The sequence below is a fragment of the Octopus sinensis genome, linkage group LG16 (genome assembly GCF_006345805.1).
Source record: "Octopus sinensis linkage group LG16, ASM634580v1, whole genome shotgun sequence".
Lineage (NCBI taxonomy): Eukaryota > Metazoa > Mollusca > Cephalopoda > Octopoda > Octopodidae > Octopus > Octopus sinensis.
This window is the reverse complement of record NC_043012.1, coordinates 57,164,184-57,184,477: the sequence shown is the minus strand read 5'-3', so window position 1 is coordinate 57,184,477 and position 20,294 is coordinate 57,164,184. Positions and strand designations below refer to the sequence as shown.

Sequence of the window (20,294 nt, the reverse complement as noted above, 5' to 3'; positions counted from 1 at the left end):
CGCTTATTCTAAGGCGGTGAGCTGGCAGAAACATTAGCCCACCAGTCAAAATGCTTAGCGGTATTTCGTCTATCTTTATGTTCTAAGTTCAAATTCCGCCGAGGTCGACTCTGCCTTTCATCCTTTCGAGGTAGATAAATTAAATACCAGTTGTGTACTGGGGTTGATCTAATCGACTGGGCCCCTCCCAAAAAATTTCGTGTCTTGTGCCTAGAGAAGAAAAGAAATGTTAGCATGCCGGGCAAAATGCTTAGCTGTATTTCATCTGTCTTTATGTTCTGAGTTCAAATTCCACCAAGGTTGACTTTGCCTTTCATCCTTTCAGGGTCGATAAATTAAATACCAGTTCTGTACTGGGGTTGATCTAATCGACTGGACCCCTCCCAGAAATTTTGGGCCTTGTTCCTAGAGTAAAAAAGAATATATAGCTTATTCTGGTGTGTGAAGACATGTGGCTTAGTGGTTAGGGTACTCGGCTCATAGTTACAAGGTCATGAGTTCAGTTCCTGTAATGCTTATTCATTCACCTTATTTTCACTTAATCATGCATTATCTCAGAGCTTCAAGATTGCGATGATGTGATTAGAATAGCATTGTAGAATAGGTGTGAGAGGCCAGATCTGGCCAGTTTGGACATGAACCAGGTACAATATTTGAGCTGGATATGGCTGGTTCAAGAGCTACAGGATTAATAGTTCATGTTTCATAACATATCTAATCACTAATTTAACAGGCTAAACCATGCTGAAGATTTCTAAAAAGAACAAAATGGTGCTATACATGATTACCACCAACTAGAAATTGTGAGAACTTCATAAAAGATTTAAAAAGAAATTTTATATGAAAACTCTATGCATTTTCTTCCTCATATTCCTAATTTCAAATTCTCATTTCTGATTCTGCTTTGTATTGTGAGGGGATAGTTATCTCCCTTGTATTAACAGCTACAACAAAAGGGCACCAAGTGATTATATATTTTTAATTTTTTAATTTTTTCTTTTAATTTTTCAGAGCAGTGAATTTCCAAAATCTGCCCAAAATTGCCCACGGGTAGATCAACCCAAGAAAACTTTGTTCCACGAAGGTTTACCAGCTAATTTTACAATTCATGGTCACAACTTACCACAAAGAGTTAGTATACTATTTAATTTCATTATCATCATTTAATGTCTCCTTACCATGCTGGCATGGGTTGGACGGTTTGACTGGCATACATCGAAGCCAACAGTTGAATTACTAACCAGTTGGTTATAATATGCTAATATCAAAATATTTTACACGGTCACTATTTGTACCTTTTATGGTTTTGTAATATCACCAAGTATTAGGACATGAAACAAAAAAAGAAGGGCGGTGAGCTGGCAGAATCATTAGCATGCCGAGTGAAATGCTTAGCAGTATACTGTCTACCATTACATTCTGAGTTCAAATTCCGCCAAGGTCGACTTTGCCTTTCATCCTTTCGGGGTCAATAAATTAAGTACCAGTTACGCACTGGGGTTGATTTAATTGACTTAATACCTATGTCTGTCCTTGTTTGTCCCCTCTATGTTTAGCCCCTTGTGGGTAATAAAGAAATAGGTATTTCGTCTGCCGTTACATTCTGAGTTCAAATGCCACCGAGGTCGACTTTGCCTTTCATTCTTTCAGGGTCGATTAAATAAGTACCAGTTACGCACTGTGGTTAATGTAATCAACTTAATCCCTTGTTTGTCCACTCTATGTGTAGCCCCCTGTGAGCAATAAAAAAAAAAGGTTTGACTGGAACTGGTTAGCCGAAGAGCTGCACCAGGTTCCAGTTTGGTCTTGGCTTGGTTTCTATGGCTGGAAGCTCTTCCTAACGCCAACCACTCCAAGAGTGTAATGGGTGCTTTTATTGTGCCACTGGCGTGGGTGCCAGTTATGTGACACCAGCATTAGCCACAACAAGGATTTCACTTGGCTTGATGAGTCTTCTGAAGCACAGCATATCGCCAAAGGTCGCAGGAGTGGCTGTGTGGTAGTAGCTTGCTAACCAACCACATGGTTCCAGGTTCAGTCCCACTGCGTGGCATCTTGGGCAAGTGTCTTCTACTATAGCCCCGGGCCGACCAATGCCTTGTGAGTGGATTTGGTAGACGGAAACTGAAAGAAGCCTGTCGTATATATGTATATATATATATATGTGTGTGTTTGTCACCCTAGCATTGCTTGACAACCGATGCTGGTGTGTTTACGTCCCCGTCACTTAGCAGTTCGGCAAAAGAGACCGATAGAATAAGTACTGGGCTTACAAAGAATAAGTCCCAAGGTCGATTTGCTCAACTAAAGGCGGTGCACCAGCATGGCCGCAGTCAAATGACTGAAACGAGTAAAAGAGTATCCCTTGTCATTGCCTGCATGATCAAGAGGTAATGAGCTGGCAGAATCATTAGCGCATTGCATAAAACATTTAATGGCATTTCTTCCAACACATCATGTTCCATATTCAAATACCACTTCTAGAAGAAGTATCCTTCTAGAATTCTTCTGCAAAGCAATGAGCAAAATTGCAAGCATGCTACACAAAAAGCTTAGAGGCATTTAGTTTGTCTTTGCATTCTAGGTTCCAATTCTACTGTGGTCGATTTTGCCTTTCATCCTTTCAGAGGTCAATAAAATAGAATGCCAGGCAAGTATGGGGGCTGATGTAATCAACTTACCCCCTCCCTACAAATTTCAGGCCTTGTACCTGTTGTAGAATGGATTATTATTATTATTATTATTATTATTATTATTATTATTATTGATGTTATCTTTTTTTTTCTTCTTTCAAATTTGCTTCCATTTCTTGCCGAGTGTCTTCCCGACTCCTAGGGCAAAGAAACTCATAGTATACATTGGTCAGCCATTAAACTAAACTCACTAGTTCGTTCATTTTTTTTTTTTTTTGATAGAAATAAAGTTAAATTAAAATACATGGGTAGTAATAGTTCTCACATCGACAATGCTCTTCTCAATACGTGTGATGTACCAGTTATTATTATTATTATTATTATTATTATTATTATTATTATGTTATTATTATTATTATCATCATCATCATCATCATCATTATTATATTATTATTATTATTATTTCTTCTTCTTCACAGCCTAACAGGTATTACTGCCTGTTTAAATATGGTGACACTAAACATAAGAACAAGGCAATTTCTGTGAACTATCGACAGATTTCCTGTACTGTGCCAAAGGTAAGCAACACTGATTACATTAATTAATTAAATTCCATCCATAACTGGAAATTGTAACGTCTAACATACCTTCAGGTACACAGACTGGAAAAAAAAACATTTTTTTTTTTCAGTTTTAATAAAAAAATTTTCATGAACCATAAAGCAGCAATTTATTCATTGCTATAACTAATGTACCTGTAAAATATGTTCATCATTATCACCATAATCATCATCATCATTATCACCATGTGTCTAGGAAACACACACACACACATTATCTAGATGTCTCCTTGTTTTTTAGGTAGATACACTATTGTTGCATGTTATAAGCAGTAAATAGAAATGTAAGAATCTTGAAGGACATCCTCTCGTAATATACAGCCTCCAAAATATTCTAGGTGGAGATGCAATGGCCCAGTGGTTAGGGCAGTGGACTCGCGGTCGGAGGATCGCAGTTTCGATTCCCAGACCAGGCGTTGTGTATGTTTATTGAGCAAAAACACTTAAAAGCTCTACGAGGCTCCAGCAGTGGGTGGTGGTGACCCCTGTTGTACTCTTTCGTCCCAACTTTCTCTCACTCTCTCTTCCTGTTTCTTGAGTAACGCTGCGATGGACTGGCGTCCCGTCCAGCTGGGGGGAACACATACGCCACAGAAACCTGGAAACCAGGCCCATGAGCCTGGCTTGGCTTGAAATGGGCACATAGATATAATAAAAAAAAATATTCTAGCATAGATGAGGAGTAGGAAGGGGAGGAGGATGACGATGATTACCGCAACAATGACAATGTTGGTGATAGTTGTACTGTGAAAAGTGACCATAAATTTGAATGTAATCTAACAATGCATGTGCTTTTGGAATGGTTTACATGACTCTAACATGATACAATTTTTCTTTTGATTTATGAAAATTAGAAAAAAAATTTAAAAACTCCTTTTGATTCTTTATTTTGCAGGAGAAACTAAACAAAATAGATTCCAAAGCCATCTTCAACGTGTCCGTGTCTGTGATATGGGAAGAAAGAACAATTGAAAGTGAAAACGGTCCAGAACCGTTGAAGAGTAATAATATTTTGTTTACTTACATTTGTATATCATTCTTTTACATTGAAAATCATTTCAGTCAATTCTCTGGTATTTCCATGCATTGTCTGGTTACTCTGCTACCATTTACTACCAGTTCCAAGACTCAATACTGACATCTACCACTCTATTTACTCTCTTCTTGTTAGTGAGAATTCTAGTTCCAACTTCTACATCCTTTTCGGCAGTAAGTCCCTGTGTGTGGAGGCGCAATAGCCCAGTGGTTAGGGCAGCGGACTCGCGGTCATAGGATCGCGGTTTCGATTCCCAGACCGGGCGTTGTGAGTGTTTATTGAGCGAAAACACCTAAAAGCTCCACGAGGCTCCGGCAGGGGATGGTGGTGATCCCTGCTGTACACTTTCACCACAACTTTCTCTCACTCTTACTTCCTGTTTCTGTTGTACCTGTATTTCAAAGGACCGGCCTTGTCACTCTCTGTGTCACGCTGAATATCCCCGAGAACTACGTTAAGGGTACACGTGTCTGTGGAGTGCTCAGCCACTTACACGTTAATTTCACGAGCAGGCTGTTCCGTTGATTCGGATCAACCGGAACCCTCGTCATCGTAACAGACGGAGTGCTTCCAAGAAGTCCTTGTGTAAAAATCAGGCATTTGAACATATCTGGCATTAATGCATCTAGCTTAACCCCTTTGTTACTGTATTTATTTTGAGATGCTCTGTGTTTCTTTCAACTACTTTAAATATAACAAAGAATTTAGTAAAAAAAACTTAGTTATCTTTAAGGTAATGTTATGAACATAAATTGTGACTAAGGTTTGGTGGAAGATTTTAATACAAAACTTATGAAAGTAGGAGTAGGCGTAGGAGTGGCTGTGTGGTAAGTAGCTTGTTTACCGACCACATGGTTCTGGGTTCAGTCCCACTGCGTGGCACCTTGGGCAAGTGTCTTCTGCTATAGCCTCGGGCCGACCAAAGCCTTGTGAGTGGATTTGGTAGACGGAAACTGAAAGAAGCCCATCGTATATATGTGTATATATATATATATATATATATATGTGTGTGTGTGTGCATGTATGTTTGTGTGTCTGTATTTGTCCCCCTCGCATTGCTTGACAACCGATGCTGGTGTGTTTATGTCCCCATCACTTAGCGGTTCGGCAAAAGAGACCGATAAAATAAGTACTGGGCTTACAAAGAATAAGTCCCGGGGTCGAGTTGCTCGATTAAAGGCGGTGCTCCAGCATGGCCGCAGTCAAATGACTGAAACAAGTAAAAAGAGAGAGAGAGTAAGACATTTGTACTCAGAGCCAGAGCCGGCTTCAGCCAGGTTGGTAACGAAAGGGTTAAACTTTTTGCTTTCCCTGTTTACTCTACCAGCATATGCGATGTAGTCCTCATCATTGTTTTCCTCTATGTTCAGACACTTCCAATGTGTGTTGAACAATAAGCTTATTTTTCACTGAAAACTTTACACAATATATCTCTTGTGTCATTAAAGTTTATAGCCAAAAGTTTTCTTGGGAGTACATAATTACTGTATCATTCTTTTCTTTTGCCACTAGTTTTCTCAAAATATTTAATGGCATTTCTTCCAACACATCATGTTCCATATTCAAATACCACTTCTAGAAGAAGTATCCTTCTAGAATTCTTCTGCAAAGCATGAGCAAAATTGCAAGCATGCTACACAAAAAGCTTAGAGGCATTTAGTTTGTCTTTGCATTCTAGGTTCCAGTTCATACTGTGGTCGATTTCTTCACACATTTCGTTGTGCCAATCTTTACATTCTTTGTCAAAGATTTGCTCATAACTTCTGTAGTATGCTTTGAAGGTAACTCCATTGTCAGGTTCGTATTTGAACTCTGTTATGGAGTTCGTGACATAGTCTGGCGAGAACAGTTTTTCTGAATTTCCTGACAACTTCATTAATTGCAGCATTTGTTGTTGTAACAACATTTGTTGTTGTTTGTTCTTTCAGTTGTTATTGTTGCTGTTTTTTTTTTTTCAACTCGAGCAAACCCGACCAACAAAGTTTCTATAATTTTCACAATTATACATTTTTCATAAAATTAACACAACAAAACGTTGTAGGTTTGTTGACTTCTCGTGAGTTGTTAATTCCTCATAGAGTTTATCAATCCCTCATGAGTTATTTAAATCCTTGTCGAGTTTATAAATTTTTCAGGAGTTGTTTAAATCCTCATCACCACTGTTTTATCTTTACAAATGCTGGATTATTATAACGTCCACTTCAGTATACAGTATACTTAATAAAACCAGTAAAGACACAATCTCTGACCGCTTACTACACACTCCGGTACTTCACGTACTTCTCTTTACTTATAGTGACTAGGTTATTCCATTCATCACGTGGGAAGGGTGTACCATTATTACTTATTCCCTACAACAACATATATACACAACGGGCTTCCACACAGTTTCCATCTATCAAATTCATACGCAAAATATTGGTCAGCCTAAGGCCAAAACAGAGAACACTCTCCCAAGGTGCCCAAGCTCAAAACCCTGGGGTTGCAAGCCCCGTACTTCTTTACCATACATCCTGGTCTGTAATTACAACATTTTGTTTTTGTCATGTTTGTTTGTTTTCTGTTTTTGTTTTTCATTTTAATAACTTCTTTTCGTTTTCATTTTTTTGTTTTCTTTTTTGTAGTTGAGTTCTACAGGTGTGACCGGGTTGGAGCAGACTGTGGTCAGTGTTTGAGTACATATTGGAGATATCCTAGCATGAAGTGTGTTTGGTGCAGTACAGGCTGTGAGAACGAAGTTGAATGCAGTGGTAAAATAATGGACTCCTGCCCTGCTCCTAAGATAACATGTGTAAGCATTGCTGTTTTCCTTTCTAAACATCTTTCTGGATTTCATAGTATATTAAACATCATCATCATCATCATCGTTTAACGTCCGCTTTCCATGGTAGCATGGGTTGGACGGTTCAACTGGGATCTGGCAAGCCCGAAGGCTGCACCAGGCCAGTCAGATCTGGCAGTGTTTCTACAGCTGGATGCCCTTCCTAACGCCAACCACTCCGAGAGTGTAGTGGGTGATTTTATGTGCCACCAACACAGGTGCCAGACGAGACTGGCAGACGGCCACGCTCGGATGGTGTTTTCTTATGTGCCACCGACACAGGTGCCAGACGAGGCTGGCGAACGGCCACGCTCGGATGGTGTTTGTTACGTGCCCTCAGCACGGGGGCCAGTCGATGCGGTACTGGCTACGGTGACGTTCGGATGGTTTTCTTATGTGCCACCGGCACTGGTACCAGCCTTTTGGCTAAGATCAAAGTGTATATTAAACATATTCCCATCCGTAAAAAAAACATCTAAAAAAACCATTATCCTAAGCCTTATATGCAAAGTTGGGGCCTCTCACAGGCTAATCTTGTCCCTTGCTCTCACTACTACCTACCCTGCCCCTCGGATAACATGTGTAAGCAGTGCTGTTACTTTTCTAAACATTTTACTGGATTTGATTGTATATAAACACATTTTGCCCCACAAAAACAAACTGTCTAAAAAAAGATCACCCTAAGTCTTCATGCAAAAATGTATGTGCGTGTGTGTGTGTATGTATGTACATATAACTATGTGTGTGTGTATGTATATGGTTGCTTTGTTAGAAATTCTTCAAAAATATTTTATGAAGCCTTTCTTTGAACAAACTATTCTGTTCTTATTTTCTGACAAGTTCTCTTTAATGTTTATCCCACCTAGGTTTATCCTATGTCCAGTCCTGTAAGGGGAGGCACTAACGTAACAATTGAGGGCCAGAATCTTGGAATTCGTTTTGAAGATGTTAAGAATGTAACCTTAGATGGAAATGCATGTGAACCTATAAAGTCACAATACAAAGTATCAAAAAGGTAAAACAATTTTTCTTTTCCTCTAAAAGTTTGTCTTTGTAATAACAAATACTTTTTTCAAGAAAAATGATAACCAAGAAACTGTTTACCATTATTTTTTGTCTGCTGAAGATATAGGTAACACATTGCTTCTGAATCAGTGTTTTTCAACCATTTTTTTTCCTATAGACACCCTTGGTTCCCTCCAAACAATTCACTGTTTCAAAAATTACATTATGTGGCTGTGTGGTAAGTAGCTTGCTTACCAACCACATGGTTCTGGGTTCATTCCCACTGCATGGCACCTTGGGCAAGTGTCTTCTACTATAGCCTCAGGCCGACCAAAGCCTTGTGAGTGGATTTGGTAGGCGGAAACTGAAAGAAACCTGTCGTATATATGTATGTGTATATATATATATATATATATATGTGTGTGTGTGTATATATATATATATATATATATATATGTACATATATGTATGTATGTATGTGTGTGTATATGTTTGTGTGTCTGTGTTTGTCCCCTTAACATCGCTTGAGAATCGATGCTGGTGTGTTTACATCCCTGTAACTTAGCGGTTCGGCAAAAGAGACCGATAGACTAAGTACTAGGCTTCCAAAGAATAAGTCCTGGGGTCGATTTGCTCAACTAAAGGCAGTACTCCAGAATGGCCTCAGTCAAATGACTGAAACAAGTAAAAGAGAGAGAGTAATTAGTGACAGAAGCAGTAATAGTATGGCATAGCAATCTGTATATCTTACTTAACGTGGATATATTGTAAGAACACCACAATACTGAAATCTCTGTAAATTTTAATTTACGTTAATGTTAATATATATTTATTTATATCAGCATTATCATTAACAATTGAGTTATATTAACCTCCTAGAAGGTGGATTGGCACGATTGGCATAAAAGACAAAATTTCGTGTAATTTCGGTTTACCAAAAAACACAAAAAAAAATATGGGGAATAACAACATACTTAGATACACACACACACACACACACACACACACACACACACATGCACCTAATAGTATATATATGTCTTATATTTAAATCAGTAACAGTTTCATAATAACAATTTTTCATTTTTTTCTTTTTTCTCCAGTAGATATGGACAACCCATTGCTTCCATATGAATTAATTACGTATTTAAACTACTCAATTATATATATATCATCATCATCATCATCATCGTTTAACGTCCGTTCTCCATGCTAGCATGGGTTGGACGGTTCGACCGGGGATCTGGGAAGCCAGAAGGCTGCACCAGACTCCAGTCTTATCTGGCAATGTTTCTACAGCTGGATGCCCTTCCTAACGCCATATATATATATATATATATATATAATGTAGTGATATTTCAACATGTAGAAAAGTACTCAATTAGTAAAGATAATCTTATAATAAAAAACTCCAAATCTTGTAAATACAGCTCCGTAGTGTTTCCTGGTCGAATAACAATTTATTCCACCACTCTTTATATATACATATATACAATTACATACATACATATATGTATGTATGTATGTTTTTATATTATATATATATATATATATATATGTATGTGTGTGTGTGTGTGTGTGTGTGTGTGAAGGCTCATGGCTCAGTGGTTAGAGCATAGAGCTTATGATCGTGAGGTTGTGAGTTCGAATCCTGGACCGGGCTGTATGTTGTGCTCTTGAGCAAGACACTTTATTTCACGTTACTCCAGCTGTAGAAATGAGTTGTGACATCACTGGTGCCAAGCGGTATCAGCCTTTGCTTTTCGCTTGGATAACATCAGTGGTGTGGAGAAGGGAAGGCTGGTATGCATGGGCGACTGCTGGTCTTCCACAAACAATCTTGCCCTGACTTGTGCCTCGGAGGGTAACTTTCTGGGTGCAGTCCCTTGGTCATTCATGACCAAAGGGGTCTCCTCCTCTTCAATATATATATATATATATATATATATATACACATACACCCATATATATATATATATGTGTATATGTGTGTGTGTATTGGCCCTAAGTATCTTCAGGAACTGAGTAACACGCACATACCAGCTGGTATTGTCACTGCATCTTTCGCGTATCCAGGCAATCTCATTACATTCGTAGTTCATCTTGGCCTTGATAGGAAGGCCAAGATGAAATACGCTCATAACAAAATCACCCAGATATGCAAAAGATGCAGTGACAACACCAACCGTGACGGACAAACGGACACACACACACACATATGTATGTATGTGTGCTCGTACTCACACGCACTCATGTTTGTAAATATACTCTTTCACTTTATCCATTTTTCTCTAGAATTGTATGCAAAGCAGGCCACAGTTCCAGCTCCCAGGAGAGCCAAGGATATGTGAAGGTGAAGATCAATGACTCATGGACTTCATCTACGAAATATTTTTTCTATAAGGTTGGTAGATTGTTTTTGATTTCTCTTGAAAAACCTTCCCTTAAAAGCTGCTTCTGTTGTTGCCGTCTTCTTTTTCTTCTTCTTCTTCTTCTTCTTCTTCTTCTTCTTCTTCTTCTTCTTCTTCTTCTTCTTCTTCTTCTTCTCCTCCTCCTCTACTCCTCCTCCTCCTTTCTCCTCCTCCTTCTTCCAATCAGGACTCACACCATTAGCCACAAAGAATAATCTTAAATTCAAGCCTACTCTAAGCTACAAAGAGTACGTGTGACAACTTGAAGATCCAACCACCACACGCAATACACTGGCAGTTGCACGGTGGCTTTTAACGGGGGAAGAGCTGAACCATCCTGGGGTGCAGAGGATTTGCAATCTAGACTAGGGTCTGAAAGTTTACCACACCATAGTGGGTTACACCATGGTTCCTCTGCTTTGTGACAGAAGTAGGAAGAAAGAGTGTGAGAAAGTTGTGGTGAAATAGTACAGTGGGGTTCACCACCACCACCACCACCCCGCCGGAGCCTCGTGGAGCTTAGGTGTTTTTGCTCAATAAACACTCACAATGCCCGGTCTGGGAATTGAAACCGTGTTCTTACGACCGCAAGTCCGCTGCCCTAACCACTGGGCCATTGCGGCTCCACTCTGTTGTTGTAGTTGCTGATGTTGTTGTTGTTGTATGACCTCAGGTCATCACTGATCCAGTAGAGCTGTAACCTGCCTGCAATCAGCGTTGGATTGGCAGTACTAAAACAGTAGGTGCAGGAGTGGCTGTGTGGTAAGTAGCTTCCTAACCAACCACATGGTTGCGGGTTCAGTCCCACTGCATGGCATCTTGGGCAAGTGTCTTCTGCTATAGCCCCGGGCCGACCAATGCTTTGTGAGTGGATTTGGTAGACGGAAACTGAAAGAAGCCTGTCGTATATGTATATATATGTGTGTGTGTTCGTGTGTCTGTGTTTGTCCCCCTAGCATTGCTTGACAACCGATGTGTTTACGTCCCAGTCACCTAGCGGTTTGGCAAAAGAGACTGATAGAATAAGTGCTGGGCTTACAAAGAATAAGTCCTTGGGTCGATTTGCTCGACTAAAGGCGGTGCTCCAGCATGGCCGCAGTCAAATGACTGAAACAAGTAAAAAGAGAGTACCAAAATGTCTCCATACCCTGTTCACAAATGCAGGCTCACTTTTTTTTTTTTTTTTTTGTGAAGAGCCACAAAAGAGATAAATTACTAGTTTTCAATCAGGTCACAGGTCGAGTGAAACAAGAAACCCTACCGAAACAAACAATCAGAGCTTGGTGCAGCTCTTCAGCTTGCCAGCTTCTGTAAAAACCGTCCAACCCATGCCAGCATGGGAAACGGATAAAACTGATGATGAAGAAGAAGAAGAAGAAGAAGAAAGTAAACAGATGTGAAAACCATTGAAAGTATGATCTGAAAGTCATGTAACTTTAAATTTATATTTGGTATATTGAAATTATTCTTAACTTATCTAATTAAATCTGAAAGTCGTATAACTTAATTTAACATATTTTAAATATATTGAAAACGCTCTAAATACTTATTTAATTAAATCTAAATGTCATATAACTTAATTTAACATATCTTATGTGCAGATAGACGTATGTCCATACCTTATCTAATTAAACCTACAGAAACATACTCAAATTTTAATATTCATCATTTGCAACTCATTAAAGTTGAATTATCTGCTTTAGCTCAACATCAGAGGTCTTCAAACTTTTGCTTCTAGTGTATTCCTTCATCATGTCCGACAGTATTAGCAGACACCCTGTGTGAAGAATATAGTATAAAATGGTTGGACACCATAGAACGGACGATTAACATTTATTATTATTATTATTATTATAATTATTATTATTATCATCATCATCATTATCATTATTATTATCATTATTATTATTATTGAGTGAGAGAGCAGTTCATGCCATCAAAGTGACACTGGGGTAAAATATACGAAGCCCAATATACCCATCATGACTACCCGTCTGATAAAGGTACACCAGGCACATGCATCACAACCATATGTGCGCGACATGATGATCTCATATCAAGATAAACAGCACATGACCTTGCAGGTGGGGCCCAGTTAGAATTTTCTTCAGGTTGAGTAGCCCATCCTGCTCAAACGGTCCCTGAATAAGGGTTGTTTAAGGATGTTGAAAGAACCACCATGTTTCCAGAGGTGAACTATTCAAACCCCAAAAAGAATCCCTCTCAACACATGGCTATGATGCTCCCCCACTACTTCTGCTCGTGATCAGAGATGCACATATCGTCAGCCACTAAGGGACATGCTCAACTGGTTACGGTCAAACAACTGACAAGCAAATCTGTGGTATTGAGCAGAATATTTGCTGTAGCCCATCTTTTATACCAAGACAAAACAATGTACATGATAACACTTCCAATCAGTTAAGATCAGAAGCCATGAGAGCCACTGCCTGGTACTGCATCAGGGCATAGCCACTGCCTGGTACTGCATCAGGGCATAGCCACTGCCTGGTACTGCATCAGGGCATTATTATTATTATTATTATTATCATTATTATTATTATTATTATTATTATTATTATTATTATTATTATTATTATTATTCTATGTTTGACTTTTGCTTTATATTTGTACAAGTTGGCTCCAAGTCTCACCCAGAGACCTCAAGAGACAACAGGTTGGAAGATCGTGTTGTTGTTATGCCTACTGTGCCATATATTTGGTTTTGTATTTAGTGTTGTACTAGTGAATGTTTAAAAAAAAAAAAACCCAAAATTATATTTGTTTTAAAACTTGAGATTACATAGAAAGTATTTTGTGTAGGATATGAGCAGTTCCCATGAGCACTATCTTTTGAATTTCTGCCATTTTGGGGTTTCCTGGTATCTGAGTTAGGTAGCGATCAGCCCCTTTTGTTATCATTCCCATTATTATTATTATTATTATTATTATTTATTATTATTATTATTATTAGTAGTAGTAGTAGTAGTAGTAGTATTCAGTAGTCTTATTTTTATTATGTTTTCACTGCACTATCAAGCACAGCTCTGTTTGCCTTGGATATGGGCTGTGGTTTGTTGTGGTGCTTCATCATCATCATCATCAGCAACAGCAGCAGCAGCTAAAGTGGCAAGCTGGCAGAATCATTAGCAAGCCAGATGAAGTGTTTAGCGATATTTCATCTGTCTCCACGTTCTGAGTTCAAACTCCACCAAGGTCGACTTTGCCTTCTTTCAGTTTCTGTCTACCAAATCCACTCACGTGGCTTTTTTTATGTCTAGTACTTAAACTATCAGTCTCATTGCTAAACTGCTAAGATACAGGGACATAAACAAACCAACACTGGTGGTCAAGGTGATGGTAGAAAACAAACAAAATATAAATACACACACAATCACACACACACACACACATACACACACACACACACACACACGCACACACATGATGAGCTTGTTTCAGTTTCTGTCCACCAAATCCATTCACAAGATATTCTTCTTCATCCTCATGATGATCATCATCATCATTGTTTAACATCTGCCTTCCATGCTGGCATGGGTTGGACAGTTTGACAGGAACTGGCAAAAATCAGGGGCCACTACAAAAATTTCCTCAAATATGAAAACAAAACATATTTCCATTATACCAGACATATCACGCTGCAACCCATCAAACGACCCCTCGATGCTACCACCCAAACATGCAGCATTCTATTGTATTTGAGGAAAATTGAACTTATTGGTTTTATTAAATTTTTACTGTTTTCTATTTATTTATATATATATATTTTTATTTTTCTTCTGTCACTTAGGATCCACAAGTACTCAAAATTATTCCAAATATTGGACCAATGTCAGGTGGTTCGCTGATTACAATTATGGGTCGACATCTCAACACTGGAATGAATATAGTTGCGAAAATTGGATCATTTGATTGCCATATTCAAAGGTAAGTCATTAACGATATCTTCTTTAACTCTTTTGTCAATTCTAGTCATAGACCTGTGGTTATACAATACTCATAATGCTTCTTCAAAACGACAATTGTTTATATTGACCCATGGTAACTGAACCAGGAATGTAAAAGTGATGTGACCAAAATAGAATGGGGTGGTGAAAAGTTCCTGGTTTTGGGTAAAAGAAAATACAGGGCTGTCAGTTAATAATGATTTTATTCAACATATTCCCCTCGCAGTTTCACAAGCTTATTGCAGTGATCCTTCAGTTTTTCTAAGTGCTGTAAAAGAACCCAGAAGGTTAAGTCTCCAATCAGGCCTTTCATGATAGATTTAAAGTCAGGAACCTTTCAGTACCCACCCCACTCATGTGTATATATATACAAAATCAGAAAATGGAGAAATACATCTAAATCATTAATCAACTACCAGATAATACCCAATCACATACTTTATTGAACCACTACATTAGAACATGATTGTACCTATTGTATTGTATTACTCATTCATGTACGCTGTTTTGTTATATATTTTTATGTTTAACCTTAATGTTCTTATGTAGTGGTTCAATAAAGTATGTGATGGGTATTATCTGGTAGTTGATTAATGATTTAGATGTATTTCTCCATTTTCTGATTTGTATTATTATTTATGGTAAAAATAATTTTACCTTTACCCATGTAATACAGTAAATGAATTAATTGCATCGCAATTCTTAACATTTATGTATTAACTTTGTTGGGTACTTCACTAACAGTATATTGGATATATGTTATCCCATGGAGGGTTGAATTTGCAACCCCTATCTCAATTTATATATATATATATACATACATACATACATACATACATATATACATACATACATACATACATACATACATACATACATACATACATACATACATATACATATATAAGGGCATACTGGAAATATCTTGGCTTTGGGTTATAAGAAAATATAGGAGGATCAGTTAATTATGTTTTTATGTAACATATTCCCTTCTTAGGTCCACACACTTTTTGAAGCGGTCCTTCAGTTTTCCTAAGCCCTGTAAAAGAACTCAAAAGGTTGGGCCTCTGACCAGGCTTTTCACAATACCCTTAAAGCCAGGCACCTTCCAGCATCCACATCATACTACAAAGACTGTATTTTTGCCTTGCACAACGCTCTACCGATTCTGCCAATCATTGCCTATAAAACTTTAATTTTTTTTTTTACATGTTTCAGTCGTTGGACTGCAGCCATGTTGGGGGCACTGCCTTGAAGGGGTTTCATGTTGAGTTGAACAAAGTGACCCCCAGTATTATTTTATTAGGCTCTTTTGCTGAACTGCTAAGTCATGGGAATGTAAACAAACTGACACCAGTTGTCAAGTGGTTGTGGGGAGCAAACACAAAGATACACCCCCCCCCAAAAAAAAACATATATATTAAATTCAAATTATGATGAATATTCATCATAATTTGAATTTAACGTATGATAGCGTCTCATAAAGCGAGATATCTATATATCTTAAATTTGCAGAAGAATTTGTGGCGTGGGCAGTTTAGCTTAATGGTTCAGAGCACCGCAACACATAATCACAGAGTCTCATAGCTGGCCGCCAACACTTTTTTCTGCAAAATAGGGGTAGCTTATCCTGTCCAGGCCATATTATTAGTGTTATCCCGTGTTTGAGAATTTAAAATCACTTCTTTAACTTTCTAAAGCATATATATAATTATATATACACACACACATACATACTTACATACACATATATACACACACACACACATATACACATACATATACATGATGAGCTTCCACACAGTTTCCATCTACCAGATTCGCTCACAAGGCATTGGTTGGCCCAGGGCCATAGTAGTAGACACTTGCCCATGGCACTGTGAGGTGGGCTAAAGCAGAAGCCACATGGTCACAAAGCGAGTTTCTTAATCATACAGACTTAAAAAAACAAAAATACACATGGTTCTGGGTTCAGTCTCACTGTGTGGCACCCTGGGCAAGTGTCTTCTACTATAGCCTTGGGCCAACCAAAGCCTTGTAAGTGGATTTGGTAGACAGAAACTGAAAGAAGCCCATCGTATATATGTATATACATGTATGTATGTGTTTGTGCGTCTGTGTTTGTCCCCCTCCACCATCGCTTGACAACCGATGCTGGTGTGTTTACGTCCCCGTAACTTAGTAGTTTGGCAAAAGAGACCGATAGAATAAGTACTAGGCTTACAAAGAATAAGTCCTGGGGTCGATTTACTTGACTGAAGGCGGTGCTCCAGCATGACCACAGTCAAATGACTGAAACAAGTAAAAGAGTAAAGAGTAAGAGTAAATGGATATAGGTGCAGGCATGGCTGTGTGGTAAGAAGCTTGCTTCCCAACCTCATGGTTCTAGGTTCTGTCCTACTGCATGGCACCTTGAGCAAGTCTCTTCTTCTATAGTCTCTGGCCAACCAAAGCTTTGTGAGTGGATTTGGTAGACAGAAACTGAAAGAAGCCTGTAGTTTATTTATATATATATATATATATACATATATATATATATGTGCGTGTGTGTGTATGTGTATATATATATATATATATATATATATATACGTGTGTGTGTATGTCTGTGTTTGTCCCAGTTTGACAACCAGTGTTGGTGTGTTTACATTCCCATAACTTAGTGGTTTGACAAAAGAGATATCTATAATAAGTACTTGGCTTAAAAATATATCCTGGGATTGATTCATTCAACTAAAACCCTTCAAGGCAGTGCCCCAGCATGGCCACAGTCAAATGACTGATACAAGTAAAAGATTGTCTTTATTCATAATCAATCAAGCATCTTTTTTTTTATCACTTTTTGTTATTTTTTTTATCTTTGACCATTTTTCAGTCCAACTGGCAGCTGTGGTGACCAAATTACCAATATTACAAGCTGCGAAGAAAAAAGATGTATCTGCAAGACCTCGAAAAATACCAGAAACACCACAAAACCTCTAGATTTTACAATGATGTTTGATGATCACAGATGTAACCATAAAAATTTCTTCAGATATCTTACCGATCCTGTTATTAGTCGAATACATCCATTAAAAAGTATTTCAAGGTACCGTCTATTTTTTCTTCTGTTTTGTTTTGTCTTTGTTTTGTTTTTGTTTTTTGCCGATGTATTTGTTTGATGTATCTAGTTTATTTGTTTGTCTGTGTGTGTTTTCCTGAGAGTATGTTATTTTTCTGTTGGTCATACAGGGTTGGCCAAAAGTCATCCAACAGTAAATCAGAATTCCATAAATACTGTCTGTAATTCTGTATTGACTGGAATGGAAAAATGGTGTTGCTCAAGAAGGACTTCAGTTTGAACAATTTTCATGATGTTTCATATTGCGATGATTTTATTAAATTCATTGAAATCGAAATCAAATTTGATGACTAGGATTCGTGCTAGTGGAGGGCTAAGATCACCATCCAAGTGTGATCGTTGCCAGAGCAGCTGACTGGCCTCTGTGCCGGTGGCACGTAAAAAGCACCATTCAAGTGTGATCTTTACCAGCGTTGCCTTACTGGCACTTGTGCCAGTGGCACATAAGAAAACATTCAAGTGTGGTCGTTGCCAGTGCCACTGGATTGGCTCCTGTGTAGGTGGCACATAAAAACACCATTTGAGCATGGCCATTGCCAGTACCGCCTGACTGGCCCTAGCGCCGATGGCACATAAAAGCACCCACTACACTCTCGGAGTGGTCAGCATTAGGAAAGGCATCCAGCTGTAGAAACTCTGCCAGATCAGATTGGAGCCTGGTGCAGCCATCTGGTTCACCAATCCTTAGTCAAATCGTCCCAACCCATGCTAGCATGGAAAGTGAACATTAAACGATGATGATGATGATAATGATGATTCAGTTGTTAAACATAAATAAATCTTGGAATTAAATGGTTTTGATTTACTGTCAGGTGACTTTTGGCCAACCCTGTATGTATGCACGTGAGTGACAATATAAGGATGTGTTAAAGGTGGCGAGCTGACAGAAACATTAGCACACCAGGCAAAATGCTTAACAGTATTTCGTCTGTTTCTACATTCTGAGTTCAAATTCTGCGATGGTCGACTTTGCTTTTCATTCTTTCAGGGTCGATAAAAAGAGTACCAGTTGTGTACTGGGGGTCAATCTAATCTGGCCCCCTCCCCAAAAATTTGGGCCTTGTGCCTAGAGTAGAAAAGAAAAGTATAAGAATGTGTAGGTTATATGAGTAACATGTGAATGTGTGTTTGTGTAAGACCAAGGGGCCTAGTAGCTTGGGTATTGCACTAATGTTCACAAGATCTTGGGTTCAGTTCCTGGGGCATTGTTTCTTTTACCAAAACACTTTATCTTGTGTTGCTCTGAAATCACTTTATCAATCAACATGTGGTACACCATGTACCTGTACAGGTATTGCTGATTTCATGGAGCAGGTGAGGTTATATGCTGTACAAACAATAAGCAACTCATTCTTGCAGGGTGTTCAGCAAGAAGTGGCAAATCTGCCTTTCTCGGGCATGAAAAACTATGAAGACACAAGAAGCAGATGGAATGGTCTCAGTAGGAATGTCTTTCATCACTGATCTTCTCAATTACATAGCTGGCTTAGGACCAAACAATAACAACAACAACAGCAACTGCTATAACTCTTTCACATGGGTCAGTTAATGAATTTGTATAGTTTTTAATCATGTCTCTAACGAACTTTTTTGTTAATTCATCACCTATCGTCTTTAGGATAATATAATTAAATAGTCTGTCTTAATTAAAGTATAATGCATACAGCGTTCCAATACTACTGATATCAATTATGTTTCATCTTAGGGGAAAAGGCATAGTCATTACATCATCCCCCAGTATATGACTGGTACTTTATTTTATGGTTCCTGACAGGACGAAAGATTAGGTTGACCCTAACAGGATTTGAACTCAGAACATAAGCCACTTGGGCAAATAATGCAAAGCACTTTTCTGACGCTCTAACAAAGCTGCAAACTCACTACCTTAAGGGAAACTACAATAAAAAGAACTTACAAGCAACAAAGAAGACATCCACATAGTTGCTTTGGGTGCTAGAAATACCAGCTAAATCATCCTCAAATCTCGTGCTTTATCTTAAACCAGAGAGATAGATTAGATATATTATTTGAAACAGCTGGAGTGGCCTTAGCTGGAATGTGTTTTTTTCTCAAACTTAAGAGACTACCGTTAGTTAATATATATGTTTATGTGGATGAAACATAATTGAAACTCTGTGTGCATTATACTTTATCTAATTAAGACAGACTATTTAATTATATTATCCTAAAGACTATAGGTGATGAATTAACAAAAAATTACATCGTTAGAGATATGATTAAAAACTATACAAATACATTAACTGACCCATGGTCTCTGAAACTCTGTGTCCAGTAATTGTTGTTCTCCATGCTGGGACCATCTCCAGCAAAACCAGTGACTGTTCTGACTATCCTCAATCAGCGTAACTAAAAAAAAAAAAAAAACACAAAGAGAAAACAAAAAATACGACATGGAAAAGATGAATCAATACATTTACCATTTGTTGATGGAGAACCGGAAAATGACTGGCATTGACATTTTGAATGATATTTGACAGAAATACCATATGCAGATTGGCATCACGATCACTGAAAGTCAACTAAAATAGTTTGCACTTATAGAATATGATGTGTATAAAACAAAAATGTATGTTTCTATAGAAATAAATTTTTAAAAAAACCTTGACATGCCTGCTCTCAGTTTGATCAGAATTACAGGAATTGGAGGTCGTCAGGTTATAT

General features: G+C 38.2%; 1 protein-coding gene across 3 annotated transcripts in view; it reads left to right on the top strand.

Annotated features, from left to right (window-relative positions):
• Positions 1-20,294, top strand: part of LOC115220548 (plexin-A2) — a 307,994-nt gene that overhangs the window by 209,303 nt on the left and 78,397 nt on the right. For all 3 annotated transcript variants that reach the window (XM_029790694.2, XM_036510169.1, XM_029790693.2), the window contains exons 11-19: positions 1,012-1,131; positions 3,113-3,211; positions 4,149-4,254; positions 6,914-7,080; positions 7,977-8,125; positions 10,411-10,519; positions 14,338-14,474; positions 16,470-16,478; positions 17,367-17,579. In XM_029790694.2, the coding sequence (XP_029646554.2) occupies positions 1,012-1,131; positions 3,113-3,211; positions 4,149-4,254; positions 6,914-7,080; positions 7,977-8,125; positions 10,411-10,519; positions 14,338-14,474; positions 16,470-16,478; positions 17,367-17,579 (1,109 nt within the window). The remainder of the gene's footprint in view (positions 1-1,011; positions 1,132-3,112; positions 3,212-4,148; positions 4,255-6,913; positions 7,081-7,976; positions 8,126-10,410; positions 10,520-14,337; positions 14,475-16,469; positions 16,479-17,366; positions 17,580-20,294) is intronic.